Raw genomic sequence first — 18,859 nt, 5'->3', positions numbered from 1 at the left:
TTTAACTAAGTCTAAATAATTTTTTTTAGCAAGTCTAAATAAATTTTAACATCTTATAGTTATACAAGTGTTATTGGGTTTATTTTTTTTTCTTTCGTACCGGTTTCCGACCTATCAATAATGGGTGACTAATCCGACTCATGCATAGAGATATGCGCACTGGCCAAACGTTGTTCCCCTAAAAATCGAATCTGATATTCCTAGATACGTTGTTATAAGGAGCTTCTTGCAACTAGAGGTCAATCAACTTTGGTTTTATTTTAGTAAGATTCTCTTTTGACATTTATGGGCATGATAATTTTTTTTTTTAGATTTATGGGCATCATATTCATAGTAGTATATAGATTTTTTAAATTATAATATTATTCTTTTTTGTTATGTGTGTATGGAAGCAATAAATAACTACCAACAACTAATAACGTGTCTTCTTCCATCAAACCTTAACCAAACCTTTTCCAAAAATAACACCAAATTGAAAACCTTACCTTATAAAATTTAATTCATTTCAATTTTCACAAACAACTTTACTCATTCATTCATTCATTCATTCCTTCTTCATCACACCCATTCATTCAAAATCCCAACACAATCGCTCACAGGTTTTTTTTTCTTCTTCATATTTCTTAATTATTGATATATAAATTAAATTAAATTTGTTATTTTCTTTTTCAAAATTTGACTTTTAATATGACCCATCATTTTATTTTTATTTTTTTCAATTATTTATGTATTCTGGGTTTTGTGATTAGAATTTACGATCTGATTTTGGATTGAAAAATTTCTTCTTATTAATTAAATTTCATCAATTTATGATCAATTTCTAACATTGATTTGGTATATATCAAGAACAATTTTGTGAATTTTAATTTTATTATTAACATTGATTTTGTGTTAATTTTATAATAATTTGATTGAATTTTGAAGGGTTTTTGTGTGATTCTTGCAGAGGTTTTGAATTTTGATCTTGATTTTCTTTATAATCGTGAATTTTAAGGGTTTTTGTGTACATTATGTTTGTGTATTTCTTATTTGATTGTACTATTAGAATTTTAGGTTTTTTGTTTTTAATTTTGAAAATCTTATTTTTTTTTACAAGAAAAATACCTTGGATTGGGAAATTATTATCTCTGTAGCTCCAGCACTTCGTGTCTGGTGTCCAACATGTCTCAGACACCGACAAATGCGATTACATTGAATTATGCCATTTTCTGAAATTATTATCGGGTGTCTATGAGACATGTCTTGATTGTGTTGTGTCCAGTGTATGTGCTTCATAGATTATTATTATTAATAACGGTAACGGTGACTACCATATTACAACTGTCCCATATAGGATTTGAACTCTGTCCGTCGAGGTGACAAAGTCAAGCTCTTACCACTAAGCTGACACACCTCATGGTTATTAGAATTTTACGATTAATAATGTTAAAAATTTGTTACTTGTTAGGAAAATTTGAAGAGTGTGAACGGATTCCATCTTTTTTGTTGATACTATGTTTTTGCAATTGTTGTAGGTTTATTGGCTGTGGATTGTGTTGAGGTTTTCGTTTAGGTTGAAGACGCAAGAAGTTTTAAGTTCTGGAAATGATGAATGGACGACAGGCTCAAAATTGGGGTGAAAGTTCGAGTTCAACTTCAACTTCGCTTAGTAGTCAGCAGGATGTTGACGATGATCAGATGATTGCTCTTGTGCTATCGGAAGAGTATGCCAATTTAGATGGGGCAGTTGGTCGGCGTCTTTCGAACTTGGCACCTGTTCCGGTAAGAATCCCTGCTTTTTCTGTTATGCTCCACAGTTTAACAGTAAAATTTGATCTGTTTTATGGTTTAATAGTGCAAGTGTGCAACTACCAGTTTTTGTTTCTTCTTTTTAAATCACTCGCGATAAAACCAATAATGTATTTTTCATGTTAGATATAAAATTATTTATGCACTTCCATGTAAGTTCGTGCTCTAGAATTTAATCCTTGCCTTGCTATTCTAAATAAAAATTAAATTTTACAACAAGATTAGGTGGATGTATCCGCAGTTTTAGCCTGAGCTATCTTACATGAGAAAGTGTATGAATGACTAGTTGTTTATGTGCTTTCACCCAATAGTAGGGATGACCATACGGGTTATCCCGCCCCACCATTAACCGATCTCATAGAAAAGTAGATTTTTTGGGTGAACAATCGCACATCCCTTTTCTGAAAAGGCGCGGGAGGGATATTTGGAATTTTCACTATTTCTGTTTTTCTTATTTTCTTCTGATTTGATCTTGAAATCACAGCATGTGCCCCGCATAAATACCTTCATCCCCACCATAAATGATGCCAGTATGGATCACCAGCGTCTGCTACAGAGGTATGCCATTCTGTTATGTAGAATCTACTATTTCTTGTGAGGAACATTCTAAACCTTGAAGTTATTGTCTATGCCCTTGTGGTAGAAATACAGCTACTAATAGTAATGATCATGAGAAGAAATGATGCACTTTTATTAAGTAAAATTAACTTCAGTTTTCCGTTTCAAATAGCACATATTACTAGTGTTGTTAAATAACGACGCTATACCGCTATTGCATGGCGGAATTTGAACAAAACGCTATTGTTCTTCAATGCCTTATTTAGTAGAAATTATTCTGAATAGAGGCTATAGCACTGTTCCATTGCGGAATTTAAACAAACCGCTATTTTCCGCAATCCGCAATTGATAACACTGCATATAACTTGGTTCTTCGTATGAAAGTGACTTGAGGAGAGGCACGCAATTCCTTCTAGTGTTCAATTTTGGGAGACGGCTCAGTTGAGGTTAACAAAATAAGATATAACAAAACTGCCATAAAAACTTTCGACGAGAAAAACATAATGGTATTCTTCAAAGCTCAAGGATTAAGCAAAGATAGGAATTCGCGATGTCTCACAAGTCGTAAGAGAAATGGTTAATGAAGTATTATACGGGCAAATCAAACAACGACTTTTCTGTATCAGGATATGTTACTGAAATTTTTCTTGTTACATTAAGTACTTGGATTATTTAATGATGTAGTGGATACATGATCTGAAACTCTTAAGCAAGTAACTCAAAATTAAGGCCTTTTAGATGAACCTAGATTTTTGAAATAACGAGGATAAGCTCAACTAGTAAAATGTCATATAGCTACCCTCGCTGAAGATTTACTCTTTATCGGAATATTAAACCATTTTATCTTCACTCTTTTAGGTTGAATGTTTATGGTCTTTGTGAACTTAGAGTATCTGGAGATGGAAATTGTCAGGTGCGATTTTATTGCAATTGTGTACAATGCATGAGCATTATCCTAATATAGTTTTAACTTTTACTGATAATTCTACATCCGTTGCAGTTCCGTGCACTTTCAGACCAGCTGTTCAGGTCACCTGAACACCACAAGCATATCCGTAAAGATATTGTAAAACAGGTAAGTTGTGCTTATCTTGGTCGTGTGCAATGGATAGTGCCCGTGAAATTTGTCAGGCTATGAGTACACCTTATTTTATTGGCTTGTGATTATTTATCTTGGTCAAATTCAAATGTACTAATTTATATATGAATGAGTTCCGAGTCTATGAGTGCATATTCAAAAGAAAAGATTGGAGATAAAAGCAAAAAAAATTCTTCTTCTATAGTACCTGAAATTTGTTTTTTTATTGTTGATCAAAGACATCCCGCTAGAGAAGAAAATTGAAAGATGCAACAAATGTAGTTAAATACTGTAATATTTAGGGAAGAAAAATATGGTGTGGATCAAGAAGAGTGGATCAATTTTAAATTTATTTACCTTGTTGAATATTGGAAATGGATAATATGAGATATGCTTATTTGAACAATGTTTCTCTGTGCCAGCTTAAAGATCACCGTTCCTTATATGAATCCTATGTACCAATGAAGTACAAACGATATTACAAGAGAATGGCTAAGTATGTACTTTCAAATTGACCGTCACTTAAGCTATTATATATTAAATGAGCCATCGCATTTTTCGATACCTTTTAGTAGCATTTGCATCAAGTATTCACCTTCTCTTTGACCTTGTGCAGATCTGGAGAATGGGGTGACCATGTTACCTTACAGGCAGCTTCTGATAAGGTTCGTAATACTGTTTTTAGTCAGGTTCTTGGTTGGATGCTACCAATTATTATCTATTTAAATTTTCCTTTTCAATTATGAGAAGAAAGTTCAATTTTTTTTTTCTTTCTTTCTACTTTCAGAATTTTCTTACTCATTGAAAAAGAATATTTTGGTTAGTGTTGTATTAAAGTTTGCGATAGGTTATGTTTTTTCAAATATGCTTTTTTTTTTCTTGACAAAATTAAAGTTTATTATGTTTTTTTTTTAGAGGAGATTTATTATGTTCATTATAATGTGATGTTATTTGTTGTGTATTAATGTCAAAATATCACGTAACATTTCTTGTTTATTTTTTAATGTAGTTTGCAGCTAAGATATGCCTTCTGACATCATTCAGAGATACTTGTTTCATCGAAATTATGCCACTGTACCAAGCACCGCAGCGCGGTAAGACCTCACCGTTGTTATACCTTGTCATAACTTCATTCTGTCTTAATTGTGTGATTATGAAAAAGACCATTTGCCCCAAAAAGTCGTTTCGGCCCCTCGTTGAATGAACTGTTGCTGTTAGTCTTTGAATATATCGAAATTTTAAAAGCATCCCTATTTGCGAGTAAAATTTATTTCGGTCTCTGTGTGGCGCTGTTTTTAAAAAAAACACATTTGAAGAACAAACCGACTAACGAAAGACGTATTTAGCTATATTTTTGTAGTTTTGATACATCTAAGGATTATGTGACAACGCCACACACATTTAAGGACTAAAATGACTATTTACTCATTTATATTACAACAGTAATATTTCTCTTACTCCTTTGTTTCCTTTTATTTTCGTAATGATGCAGAAGTGTGGTTGAGTTTCTGGTCCGAGGTTCATTACAACTCACTTTACGATATTCGAGGTTTGTTCACAACTAAAACCGATCCTCTATTAAGCATAAGCATATTATTAGTTAACTGATATATTATCTTGTGTTTACTTAGCTGCACCAATCCAACACAAACCAAGGAGGAAACATTGGTTGTTCTAGAAGATATAGTGCCGTGTTTGGATCATTGCATGGTGCATATAATATCTAAAATGTTAGTATTCAGATATGAATACAAAGCATACAATATTCAGTGAAAGATAAACTGCCAGAATTGAAACTTGAAACTATATTTTCCAAAGTATCAAAGATGAAGTAGATTGTCATTGTGGATATAGGAGCAAACAGGCGCGGGAGAAATCACTTGTTCGATAATTTTTTCCCTTTACTATTATTTACATTATACTTTGGTAATTTTTTTTTAAATTTTGTTTATATCATGCCTATCTTATATTGAATAGAGCAGCTCATTGTGATTTGTATATAAGTTTTTTATTTTAAAAAACTTACTTTGTGAAGCGAATCGTGTATTGATTTTTTCCCCCTTCGAAATGGGTATTAGTATGTGTATTTAGGGGTGTTCGCGGTGTGGTTTGGTTCGGTTTTGAGCATAAAAGTCATTCGAACCGCGAGATAAAAAAGCATGCTGTTTGGTTTGGTTCACTTGATTTCTAAAAAAGTCATCCAAACCAAACCAACGTGGCTTGGATTGGTTCGGCTTGTGCGGTTTATCACGAGATAAAAAAATATTACATTAACTCTAATATTGCCAACTTGTTACAAAATAAACATAAGACATTTTATTTTGTTGTTTATATGATAAAATATTAGGTAAAACTTATATCAAAATAGGTAAAATTAAGAAGAAATATAAGAATGAAACAAATTATTGAGAAATAAAGGAAACAAATTCATCACTGGAAATGAATTGAAAGAGATGGAAAGGAATTAAAATCGAATCTGATGGTGCAACAATGGAAAAATTGAATCGAAAAAGATTATTCTTTGAGCTACGTAATTTGGCTACTATTCATTATTCTTGCGGTTTGGTTTGGTTTGGTTCGGTTGCTGAGATGCAAACCGCAAATCGAACCGAACCGCGCGGTTCAGTGCAAAAGTCATTTGAATTCATCCGAACCAAGTGCGGTTTTTTGCGGTTTCGGTTTGGATTGGTTTGATTTGCAGTTTTTTTATTGGGTTCAGTTTTGAACACCCCTATGTGTATTATTTACAATATTGTTCCTGGAGTATTGAAGATTAGCTTATTTTGAGAATGATATCCGAATTCGGACAGCGGAGTTGCATCCTCTCCTGCTCGCATCCCTCTCCAAGAACAATAACATGAAAGAAAATGAGATGATTTGTTGGAGAGAATATTTAAGAGAGAGATAAAGATAAATAAAATGTTGTTGAGGGATGCAGAGAAAATTTGTAGGAGAAGATCCAAATCCTGATGACGTCTGTGTTTTGAAAAACCTATGAGTTATATACTTGATTGGATGGAGTTCGGAAAACATCTCCGAAGCTCATGCAACGTCCAATTTGTGGGAAACACTTCTCACACCACTTCGTATACACAAAAAACTATTAATTTTGTGTCGTTCGAAAGTACATTTTTAAGAAAATGTTTTCTAAAAGAACACTTTTGAAAACACATGTAGTTTTTTCCGGTAATGTGGCGATGGGGAAAATTGTTTCATCAATCGATTAAATGTGGGATTTGACTCCCAAACGATGGTTATAGCGGACCATCAATTTAGGAAACTCCCTAGCAATGGTTATAGCGGACCATCAATTTAGATGGTCCACAAAAGACCATTGTGTATAGTTAGTGGCATCGCGTCGATGCAATCTCTTCTTCCTTTACCCCTAATGCTTGTGAGAGGATCATTGAGTACTGAAATCCATGTTATTGGAAGTCCAACACTATGTTATTAAGGATATTTCTATATATTATTTTCAAAACAAAATTTGAACATTTACTTTACGTGAACTAAATAAAATTGTAAACAAATAATTGTCATTGAACTGAAAAATCAGACGTGGGAGAAGAAAATAGATTAAAAATAATATATTTTCACAATGGACCATCTATACAAAATATATTTTTTTTAACAAGCAAAAATGGAATGTATTACTAACAAAGGAGGCTCCTCATTAGCACAAGGTGTGCCAAAAAGGACCTCAAAAGTATACAATCAAACAGTTTAGAAACGGATTAATACCAACACAAATTAACCGATGCCCAGACAAACAAACGAGCTCGACCACCACATATGAAAATTTAGACGAACGTTGATATTATTAACCTTCATCCGCTTAAAAGAATGTAACTTTACTTTATCTAACGGCTGGTGAATGGTACTTTCCTTGTTCTTGAAAATTCTATTGTTTCTCTTTCATTTCATAAAACCCACAGGCAACAAAGCTAAACAAGCTGCATTAAAGAGCGACGAACTCGCGAATCACCTGAAGAATAAATAGACTAGATAAAATGCTCCTGCAAATGAAATGGGTTAGCCGTTGATGTGCCTGGTCATGCCCGGACTAAACCCCACAAAGAGGCGAAGCAGGAGCAAGAAATAACCAAGTGCTGAGCGGTCTCAATACCGCCACGCGCAACCCAGTCATGCATAGTTGAGCATCATGAGAGATAATGTTGCGCGCCACCAAATTACCCTTTGACGGTAGCCTATTCCGAAGAAGTCTCCAAGTAAAACAGTGAAACCTTCAAGGGAATCTGTATTAAATCTGAAGTAGCATCAACATTGTGCATATCCCGAGTAGTAAGCAACTGATACACCCCCAAACCGAATAACCACCATTAAGATCAAGCCTCCACTGCCAATAATCTGTAACATTATGCTGCATAGAAATATCATGAAATAAAATACTACACTCCCCTACCATCTCATCCAATATCCACAACCTACGCCGTCACTGTCAAGTTACTCTGTACAAAATATATCATTTGTCATCCCAATAATTGGTAGAGTGATTTATATTTTAAAATTTTATTTAAGAAAAACCAATTGGACACATATTTGTAAGTGAAGTGTTCAAATATTATTACTTTTATTATGGAAAATATTATTACTTATTATTGGAAGTTTAATTGTTTTGACTTTTTTAATAGATCAATTTTGAGTAAACTATTAAATTGGTCTCCGTCTTTGTACCATATTCTCAAATTGGTTTCTAACTCTATTAATAAATCAAAATGATCCATGTCTTTGTCAGATGTTTCTTATATCGATCCCGGACTCTATATTAGTTGTTTTGTATTTTGAGTATTAATGACTCAATGTCTTTTGGATATTATTTTGTGGTTAATGGCATAATGTCTTTTGGATCTTATTTAGTACCTTAATGACTTAAAATACAAAACACCTAATAGAGTCAGAGACCAATATGAGAAACATTTAACAAAGACAGAGACCATTTTGAGTTATTAATAGAGTCAGAGACCAGTTTAAAAATTTGGTATAAAGACAAAGATCAATTTAATAATTTACTCGATGGATTTTCAATTTGAAATCCATAGAAAGTGCTATGGGCATGCACCTTCGTACTGAAAAAGATGTGATCAAGATAAGTTCTACTCGATTACTAAGATTGATTGATAAAAAAAGTGACATGACATTTCCACTGTTAATTGTTGATATAAGCTAGTTGCTAAATAGTTTTGCTGGTGGTCTATTTTGTCAGGTATGAAATTAAAGCACATGTGTTGTTGATTCTCAATATGAAGACAATGCACGTTCTTTGTATGTGTAGGTGTTAAGTCTACAATCATGGATAAGACATCTAAACTTCTCATTTTCCTTATCAATATGCCATTTTAGTCGTGAGAAATGATATTTGTACAATTTTCTCATAATTTTTTGATAAATTTTTCTCTCATACTCACATTATCGTCTTATTCTCTATTTTTCTTTTTCTCTCTCTGTTGTTTTTGACCAATAAAAAGATAGAAAAAAGAAATTATCACAAAAGTTATCTCATATGATTGTTCAAATAACATTACTCTTTAGTCATTCATTATATTCGAATAAAAATAGGCTACTTATTTTGACCCATTCAATTGTAGAGATATATATAACAAGAGAAAGAAAAAATTAGAGAAAAAACAAGAAAATAAATAACCGATTAATAAAGTAATTTATTTGTTTTTTATTTACATAAAAATAAAAATAAATCTATTTATAGATTGTAACAAAAATTGTTTTTTTTAATTACTTTTTTTTTATCATAAAAACACCTTGTGATCTTCCAAGAAAGAGGAAATAATGGGATGACTCTTGTCTTTTAAATTTCGAATGAAGATGGTGAATTGTGTATTTGTGGCGATTTTAACGCGATGAGCAAAAGTCTCGAGAGAAAAAGAATGGGATAATCACAAAGTACAATTTCTGAAATGGATTTGGCGAATGAAATGTTGAGGGTGAAAATTCTCATAGTCTAGCTCAGGTGGTAAAGCAACGAGCATATTAGATTGCTTTCTCATTAACGAAGGGTGGCCGTGTAGGGGTTTTTTGAGGATCCCAACGGTGTTGGGATTTCTCGGCCTCTCATTCTTGTTTAAACTCACTCTTGACTTATCGGAAAAAAAATGCCGAAGAAATGAGGAGCTTAAAATGTTGGACATAAATGTTTACGGGAAATATTCTAGGAAAATAATTACAGCATATCCTATGTTGTGGGATTTATTCCTTTTAATTCTTTTGGGATTCTAGTGGAAACCAATCCAAGAAGATCAATCATTGAAAACCTATAATTAAATCTATATCAAGAATAAATTATCTGCTTGGTGTGGCAAATATTTGTCGATGGGTGGTAGAAATGTATTGATAATTTCATTTTTGTCCATTCTGCTTCTGTTTCATTCCTCCTTCGGAGGTCCATCTTTACTCCATTTAATTTTTCTCAATTTACCCCATTTCAATTTTTTTTTACCCCATTTCAAATTATAGATGTGTGACATTTTGTTGAAGTCACTCATGACTATTCAGAGAATTTTTCTATGTGGTTGACAGTTTGGATGATAAGAAGGTGTGCTTTGGGGTGCTCGTGGTGCGGTTTGAATTGGTTTTGAGGTAAAATGTTATCCGATCTAAACTAGAATTAGATGTGGTTCGGTTTGGACAACTATTCTAAAAAATCCGGACCGATCTGATCCAAATATATGCAGTTTAATTTGGATCTGTTTTTGGATATCCAAAATGCAAAGTATATATTTTTTTATTTACATTTTTTGAAGAATATAATTTTGTTATTAATATTATATTATACACACGGTAAAATAACAGGTTTGATGCAAAATATATTAAAAAATTTAAATTACACTATGAAAATTATCGATTATTTTTTAAACATATGAGGTAGTAATCATATAGATTAAACTAGTGAAATATATAAGATTAAAAACCAACGAGCAACATAATAATGCAATCTATAATACTAATAAAAAAAAAAGTATTAATATTTACTTTTGCGGTTGGATCGGTTTTGAAAAGTGATCCGAAATCCGATATGATCCTAGCGGTTTTTACAAAACAACATCCGAATGCATCCAAAAGTATTTGGTTTTTTGCAGTTTTTGATTTTTTTGGATCGGTTTGCGATTTTATTTTCGATCGGTTTGGATTTGAACACCTCCTAGATGTGCTGGTTGAGTTAGGATCAAATATTTACACCGAAGAATTTAGGAGGGTTGAGTATAAAATTTTTGGAGTTGTATAATTTGTTTCTACGCGTTATGGATACAGGTTCGTCGTATGCGACATGTGAAGAATTAGGTACATATAGGGGTACAGAGCTTTGATACGCATTGGTTCGTGGTACCAATACTAGTACCTAATTCAGTATAGTAAGCTATCCATAGGTTTTTAAGCAAAGAGAATAATTTTTTATCGGTATGGGATTATCATTTTTATTGGACGGAGGCGATTTTATGGATATGGTTGAACACATAAAAGTAATCTTATGGAAATGGATTGTCTTGAGTGAATGAAGAAAAAATAGGTATAGATTTTCTTATTAGCTTTGGAAACTTTTTTGTTATCTTACTGGATCGTTTTATTTAAGTGTTTGAACTTTAATTTGTATACGAGTTAGAAGATACCTTGTACTCCACACTTGTATATTATTATGACCCAGGGTAGGCCAAGCGCAACCAGCCCCTTGGTACAAAGCCTCACACTAGAGGGGTCTCAAAATTTTAAAAAAGGAAAAACAATTTGTACCTACGGACTAAATCCGTCAATAAATATCATTTTATGTAGGTAAAAGTTTGGAAGACAGCAATTTTGTTGTCAATTATGAATTGTCCATAAGTAAAGGTCTATTTGTCCGTAGGTAAAAGTCATGTTTGAACCATTATTTATATATTTAACTACAACTTAATTGTCTATAACTGTAAATAGTGCTGAATTTTTTTTTTTAATTAATTTTAAATGAAAATTATTAAGTCTGCAACCGAACCTCCAAATTATCTAGAACGGCCCCGTTATGACCAATATCTAGAGATTATGCCTCTACTACAAGGGTGGGGAGAAGCAAAATTCCTGTCATTGTCAAACTTAATTAGAAAGTTATTATGAAATACGAACTTTCATTTATATTTTGGATCCCTCTATACCTAGAGATTATATATGAACAAAACCAATCAGATTTGGTCCAACAATTCTATACCATCCAATAATACCTATAATTATTGTTCAACCCCCATTGGATAATAAATATAAACATGGTTTATCTTAACCAAATCATGTGTGCATGTTTGTACCTTCTTCAAACTTGCTATTCCAAACTTAAAGAATCACATTTGTTTCCAATTTATGCTGCCACATGGAATGGTTTTAATTATCTTTGACAAAAAAACGCTCAAGAAATAACTTGGTTTTGCACTCATATTATGTCTATAGAAATGTATTCAATATCCTAAAAGAAACTATTTTTTAGTAGACTTTACTTACCTTCTCATCACAGTCTAAATTAGCAGATCTCTTTTCTCTAAAAATCGGAGGTTAACACAAAAGAAAGAAAAGATTCTAACTATTGTTAATCACTTTTAAATTTTGTAACACTCTACAAATCATGGTATCCTACTAAAGAGTTACAAATAATATGATTCATACCACTACAAAATCACACACTCATGGATTTGGATGTTTTAACTTTTACAAGACTTTATTTTTAGGAGAGGTAATAGTTTCTTTTAGTTTATTAGCTCAAATAAGTTGAGTTACTCAACTAAAAAATACATGCTTTTAAACAAATGTCTTCGCCTGCAAAAGAAAAGGAAAAATTACTTTCGTGATCCTTAACTTACTATCATATAACGATTTAGTCATTTTTCTATTTGGGCCTTAATTTTAGATAACTTAATTTCACGTTATTATGGTCATTTCAGTTTATTTGTATATGAATTTTAAAGTTTTAAATCGATTATTTATTTTCTTGTGGAACTCTCATTCTTCAAATCAAATGTATGGTTCTTCACCCATGTTTTCATATGAATATTAGATTTGAAACTTGAAAATTGTTAAAGTATGGCTTATATATATAGGACGCTAAAGAAGGCAAGGGGCGAGGTACGGTTCATGGGTAATATTATAAACTGAATCGTAGTAGTTCTATATATATTACTTATAATACTAAAACCCTAATTTATCACAGTAATACAAATGAAACTATAATTGTTCTATAATCGCAGAGGTAAGCATCATTGGCCGAACATGTGTTAACAAAGATCATGTGTTCATTGTCTTTTACTTTTGTTTAAAATTAATCTTCTGTTACTAGTTGTTGTTCTACCAAAAATCCATATGCAAACGAACAAAAATGACGTGAAAAATAAAAGATAAAATACCAAATCATTATATGAAATTAAGTTAAGGAAACACATATAATCTTGTCTAAATAGAAAGAAAAAAAAAAGTGTCTCAAAATGTTAAATTTCTTAATTGGAAGAGATTTTAGTGTTGTTTTACAATATATAATGTTACGAGAAGCGTTAGGGACATTCTTTCTAACATTTTCTCTATCATTCATTCTCTGATTGGATGAAACTCATGAGCGTCCCATACTTGAGTGACGTACTCATATGTAAATGAATATCATAATATAATCAAATCACATACTTGAGTATGTGATAACTCCATTGGTTTATTTATTTGACGAGTTTTAATGATATTCTTTTTTGTTTTTTTTAAGAAATAAAAATGAAATATATTAAACCAGCTGACTATTCCCCCAACATAAGGTGTGGCAAAAGAGATAGCAAATAACTACAACAATGTTTCAATAGTAATAATAATAGTTAGCCTATTCCCAAACATGAGAACAGGTTTTGGCACCAATCATGAAACTTATAATGATAAATTACAAATTTAGCTTTATACCACGAATAAGAAAGAAGCATGATGTTCTCCAGAAGCAAGAAGGTGTGTTTTCTTTGGCTCGGAAAAGTCTAGCATTCCTTTCCTTTCAAATAATCCACGAACTAGTAAACCAAATTAAAAGCATAAAAGAACACCGTGACTTTGCAAGACCTCTTGAAGTACCAAACTGAATGAAATGATCCACCATGGTTGAGGGATTTGCAGAATGAACGCCTAGCCACTTACGAACTAGCTGCCAAACATTACCAAATTAACTGCATACCAAGAAGAGATGAGTGCATGATTCGATTGATCCACACCCATCGACACAAAGTTGAGCATCATTCTGAATTACCTCTCTTCGAAATAAATTCGCCTTCGTCGGTAACCTATTCTGGAAGAGACTTCAAGCAAAAACCGAGACCTTTAGGGGGACATCTTTCCTCCGGAGAAGATCCGCATACACCAAAGGGGCATTAGGATTGAGAGGCGTCCCTCTCGTGAGAGTGCGGTAAGCCCCTCTAACCGTATACCCCACTCCTGGATCAAGTAATCAAGTCCAGACATCATCAACATTAACCTGCAACACCACAGTTAGTAATAACAACCTAGATTCCCCTAACAACTCCTCCTCCCACGCCCATAGGCACCGCCTCCACTTTCACGCCTCCCCCCTTCATCCCACCCTAAATCAAACATTTGCGCCACAGTTAAAAAATTATTTTATGATAATTCAAACAAGCAGCGAAAACGAACCTGAAAAGTTTTAATGATATTCACTCTACCACTTTTTTCAACACTATTTTATTAGGTTTCATTTCAGAAATGGCCTCGCATAAAATGGTTAAACCCTCTATTTTTACACAATAATAGATTGAATGTTAAAAAAAAAAAAAAAAAGTTAAAGCGATTGTTGTTGAACTCTAAATATGAATAAATCTCTCCATAAACATTTGAATGTTAATTTTCTATTTGGTAAGAGACTAACTTAATCCACTTGAACTAATCACGTTGGTTTGAATTTTTTAATCCAAACTTCTTTTTTTAATCATTTGCAGTATAATATAATGAGTTTGGAGCCAAAACAATTTTTGTTTCAAACTGATTAAAGATACAAAATTATACTAAAATCATACAGACACACATTTAAATTTAATCTTACCATGAATGTGATTGATGACCAACAACCAGCTTGCAAGTGAGCGTGTTACAGCCTCTCATTCTTTTAAGACTTTGTGGTCCAACACAGTATCTTATGCCTATATATACTTTGCTTTATTTTATTCACAAAATCATCAAAAAATACACAATCATACATAAAATCATGAATTCTTCTTTGTGGAATTGTTTGATTTTGTTGTCATCATTTGTATATGCTTCTTTTGCTGCAAATCCAAGGACTCCTATTGATGTTCCATTTGGTCGTAATTATGTGCCTACTTGGGCTTATGATCATATCAAATACTTAAATGGTGGTTCTGAGATTCTGCTTAATCTTGATAAATCCACTGGTATGCTATTTTATTTTTTTTCAATTCAAGAAATGTTATTATAACATTTATTTTTATAGCTTTCTATGTTGAGGTGCTCTTAATTATTTGAGGCGCTACCGAACACTATGTGATTTTATTTTTACTTATTTACATTTTTATTGGCAAACGTCAAAAGAATTTTTAATATTTTAATGTTCTTACTTAGGTCAGAAACTTGCGTTATCAAACTCAGCTTATTATTTACATTTTTAGTTTCTCTACTTTGACTCATTACGACTTTAGTTTCTTATTTTATTTTAAATCCATTATATTGGTCATACAATTTAGGTCAATTCTTATTTAACAACTAATTTTCAATCTATTAAAATTTACAGTATCCAAGTTGGTTATCACCTAACAACTCACTTTAACTAATGTTATCAACTTTATCGCAAATATAAAAATAGGAAAATAAAAACTTTAAATGAGACAAAATATGTAGGCAAAAATTGTATTTAATCTTTATTACTACTTTTTTTCTTTCTTACATGAGCATTTATAAAGGAATGTACTTTTATAAGGTGTTAAATATGGTGTTGACTTTTTATTTTATTTTTTATATTCAATTATCAATACTCTTTTTATATTTCAGTCATTGTTATCCTCTCCACTTATTTTTATTTCAAAATAAATAGAGGGTCCCAAAAATAGAGAGTTTTGTTATTATGATTTTTGGTAGATAAAACCTTAATTATGTCTTGTCCCCAGTTCTAAGAATATGAATGTATACACTCTTTATATTTTCTTAGCAAAATTAAAAGGATTTTTACTCATACTTTTCATTTTCCTAATTTATTATTAATATTAATGCAATTTTTGTACATAACAGGTACTGGCTTTCAATCCAAAGGGTCTTATTTATTTGGTCACTTTAGTATGTACATAAGAATGGTAGCTGGTGATTCAGCTGGAACAGTCACTGCTTTCTATGTAAGACAAATATTTCTTCTGTATTATTTTATTTTATGATTTATTTATATATACCATCAATAAAAAAAATTACATCATTTTTCAATCGTAATCGTCAAATTATTAAACATATTTGACTTTAATCATAGTATTTTTTTTTTATACACTGATCTATATAAAAATTAAACTCTTATTTTATTGTTTCACCTAATTTATTTTGACTATACTTTGGGAAATTGCAGTTATCCTCCCAAACTGCAGAACATGATGAGATAGATTTTGAGTTCTTAGGAAACAGAACAGGTCAACCATACATTTTACAAACAAATGTATTCACAGGAGGCAAAGGAGATAGAGAACAAAGAATTTATCTTTGGTTTGATCCTACAAAAGCTTATCACAGATATTCTGTGTTGTGGAACATGTTCCAAATTGTGTAAGTACTTATTAATTCTTCACTATGATCTCATCATTCACATAATCAATAACAATTTTACCAACTAAATGTTGATGTGTTAACTCTTATAAATAGTTACTTTATTTTGAATATAAATAAAGTAATTAATTTTAGGGTTAAATATTTAAATATGTTTTGGTCCCTACAAATATACCAACTTTTCGTTTTAGGGATTAAAAGTTGAAGGAAAATTTTAGAGGGATATATTTATAGGGACCAAAAACACTTAACCCTTAATTTTATACTGATTAATAACTTTAGAAAATTTTATTTGATTTTCTTAATATTGTAAAAAGTAATGAATTTTATTTTCTAAATTGTCGTTTAATGGAAATTGTTCTATAAAATAAAAAGCTTGTTACAATTTAATGATATATAAGAAATAATACACGTAAATAAACAAAAATTAGTTGTTGTTTATTTATATTTTAAACCTTTTTACATGATTTTTGTTGTTGTTTATATTTCAATATTGAGTTGTAGTCTATATTCTCTCTTATAAAAACTTAAATATGGAATGTGCAGTTTCTTTGTGGATGATATTCCAATAAGGGTGTTCAAGAACATCAATCAGTTAGGGGTGAAATACCCATTTAGCCAACCAATGAAAATATACAATAGTTTATGGAATGCTGATGATTGGGCCACAAGGGGTGGTTTAGAGAAAACAGATTGGTCCAAAGCACCCTTCATAGCCTCTTACAAAGGGTTCCATATTGATGGGTGTGAAGCTTCTGTGAATGCAAAATTTTGTGACACACAAGGAAAAAGATGGTGGGATCAACCTGAATTTCATGACCTTGATGTTGCTCAATGGCAAAGGCTAAGATGGGTGCGTCAAAAATACACAATTTATAACTATTGCAATGATCGTAAACGTTACCCTCAAGTTCCTCAGGAGTGTACAAGAGACAGAGATATTTAATTACACTTTCATATACTATACTATTATGGAGAATATTCATTCATTCTTCATATGTGTGTTATATTGGGATAAAATTCAGATTTTCATATATTGATTAATTAATGGAAACCGTCAACAACACTTTCTCAAACACACTTTTCAACGCAAACTCTTATGTTGATTGAAATACTAAACTACCTCACATAAATTTAGTGAGAAATATATGAATCTCAACCAATAAAAAAAATGTGTTGTGAATAGTGTATAAGAGATTAAGTTGCTACCACAATTCAAAAACAATACCCATAAAGTTATACTATAATGTATACTTTCTTCATCACACATTAGTGTGTTGAAGCAACGTGATTGTTAATAATTTATATCACTTATTGTTGTATGTAATTGTTTGATCTATATAATTAATCAAAGAGTTGTGAAATAGAAGAAGGAGTTGAGTCTCTCGGTCTTAAACATTTTATCTTTAATTCATTTCTTCGAGTTTTTTTTATCTATATGTATTTTGGCGTATACTTTTGATTTTCTAGTTTTAATCAATAGGATTTGGCTTAAATATATAATTTGTCCTTGCAAATAGGTGTCACTTAAGTTTGAATTATGCTCTTTACTCAATCAAAAAGATTATTCATAACTGAAATAACTATAATGCCCCTGCGTGAGTTAACTCACGCTAGTGTAAATCTATGCGTGATTTAACTCACGCATCATGAGTTAAGTCACGCAGGTTTAACACCAGCGTGAGTTAACGCACGTATGAGTATTTTTGAAATTTCAATTGTGAATGAGCAAAATGTGTTGGATAAAGAGTAATTCTTGAGTTTTGGTCCATGTAATTTCTAATCCTTTATAACAAACCCTTGCAATTACTTATCTCTTTTAATTTGGTCTGGAAACTTATAAAAAACTCTCAAAGAATAATGTTAAACACATTTTGTTCCAACAATATGAATAGATGAAAATGCCCTTATTCATCAAGTCTTCATCCTCGACCCTCAAAGTCTTAAATCCCTAGAAACCCGAATTCATTATGCAAAAACCCCGGATTCATTATGAATTATTCATCTTCTCATCCCTCGTCATCTCATCTAACTCTTGAATCCCTCTTCTTATTAACCCATGAATGAATTAACTTTAGTCTATGAGATTTTGTTGTGTTTTCATTTGAAATGAATGGAAAAAGATGAATTAATGATCTCATAAAACAGTTAAAGGTTTGGTCTAATTTTTTATCCTCAAACTCAATTTTACTAATTTGTTATAAGTACGTAGAAACTAGAACGAGATGAAAGAACAAAACCTTTCAATTGTTGAGAGGAGAATAGGTCTTGAGCTTGAGCATAACGAGTGAATAAAATGAAGCTCCTTTGACATAGAATGAACATTGAACAAGTAATATATGTTCATTAATTTAGTTCAATTTTTAAAGAGTCGTCATCATTCTCTCCTAGCCATCATGGACACGTCAGCAAAACGACACCACATCAATAGAAAATGAGTTTAGAGACCAAATTAAAAGTGATAAGTAATTAAAAGGTTTCTTTGAAAGGATTAACAATTACATTGAATAAAACATAAGTGATCCATATTTGCATGGACAAATATTTAAGCTTTTTTTTTTAACTCGGTATCCAATCCAAGGACCGACTACTCCGAGGGGACCAATGCCACCGCCCACTTGTGGGGGGCCCCGTTTTAAGTCAGAGCAAAGCTATGTA

The 18,859-nt window shown here is 31.6% G+C and overlaps 2 protein-coding genes across 2 annotated transcripts; both read left to right on the top strand.

Annotated features, from left to right (window-relative positions):
- The first annotated feature begins 412 nt into the window (after window positions 1-412).
- Window positions 413-5,458, top strand: LOC25495879 (OVARIAN TUMOR DOMAIN-containing deubiquitinating enzyme 12). Its single transcript, XM_013596137.3, has 10 exons — window positions 413-599; window positions 1,515-1,761; window positions 2,273-2,346; window positions 3,205-3,259; window positions 3,347-3,421; window positions 3,847-3,920; window positions 4,041-4,089; window positions 4,434-4,518; window positions 4,917-4,973; window positions 5,056-5,458. The coding sequence occupies exons 2-10, from the start codon at window positions 1,585-1,587 to the stop codon at window positions 5,100-5,102; spliced, it is 693 nt and encodes a 230-aa protein (XP_013451591.1). The 5' UTR covers window positions 413-599; window positions 1,515-1,584; the 3' UTR covers window positions 5,103-5,458.
- Window positions 5,459-14,601: 9,143 nt separating this feature from the next.
- Window positions 14,602-17,566, top strand: LOC25495878 (xyloglucan endotransglucosylase/hydrolase protein A). Its single transcript, XM_013596136.3, has 4 exons — window positions 14,602-14,835; window positions 15,686-15,786; window positions 16,008-16,201; window positions 16,748-17,566. Exons 1-4 carry the CDS (start codon window positions 14,649-14,651, stop codon window positions 17,145-17,147), a joined length of 882 nt encoding a protein of 293 aa, XP_013451590.1. The 5' UTR covers window positions 14,602-14,648; the 3' UTR covers window positions 17,148-17,566.
- The last annotated feature ends 1,293 nt before the right edge of the window (window positions 17,567-18,859 follow it).

The sequence above is a fragment of the Medicago truncatula genome, chromosome 6, assembly GCF_003473485.1.
Source record: "Medicago truncatula cultivar Jemalong A17 chromosome 6, MtrunA17r5.0-ANR, whole genome shotgun sequence".
Taxonomy (NCBI): domain Eukaryota; kingdom Viridiplantae; phylum Streptophyta; class Magnoliopsida; order Fabales; family Fabaceae; genus Medicago; species Medicago truncatula.
This window is presented reverse-complemented; position numbering and strand designations above follow the sequence as displayed.

Bases quoted from the DNA above. Each gene is read 5' to 3' on its own strand.
- LOC25495879 (XM_013596137.3), top strand. From the start codon at position 1,585: ATGATGAATGGACGACAGGCTCAAAATTGGGGTGAAAGTTCGAGTTCA. The intron at 1,762-2,272 runs GTAAGAATCCCT...TTGAAATCACAG, and splicing joins CGAACTTGGCACCTGTTCCG to CATGTGCCCCGCATAAATAC. The intron at 4,090-4,433 runs GTTCGTAATACT...TTTTTAATGTAG, and splicing joins TACAGGCAGCTTCTGATAAG to TTTGCAGCTAAGATATGCCT.
- LOC25495878 (XM_013596136.3), top strand. From the start codon at position 14,649: ATGAATTCTTCTTTGTGGAATTGTTTGATTTTGTTGTCATCATTTGTA. The intron at 15,787-16,007 runs GTAAGACAAATA...GGGAAATTGCAG, and splicing joins GAACAGTCACTGCTTTCTAT to TTATCCTCCCAAACTGCAGA. The intron at 16,202-16,747 runs GTAAGTACTTAT...TGGAATGTGCAG, and splicing joins TGGAACATGTTCCAAATTGT to TTTCTTTGTGGATGATATTC.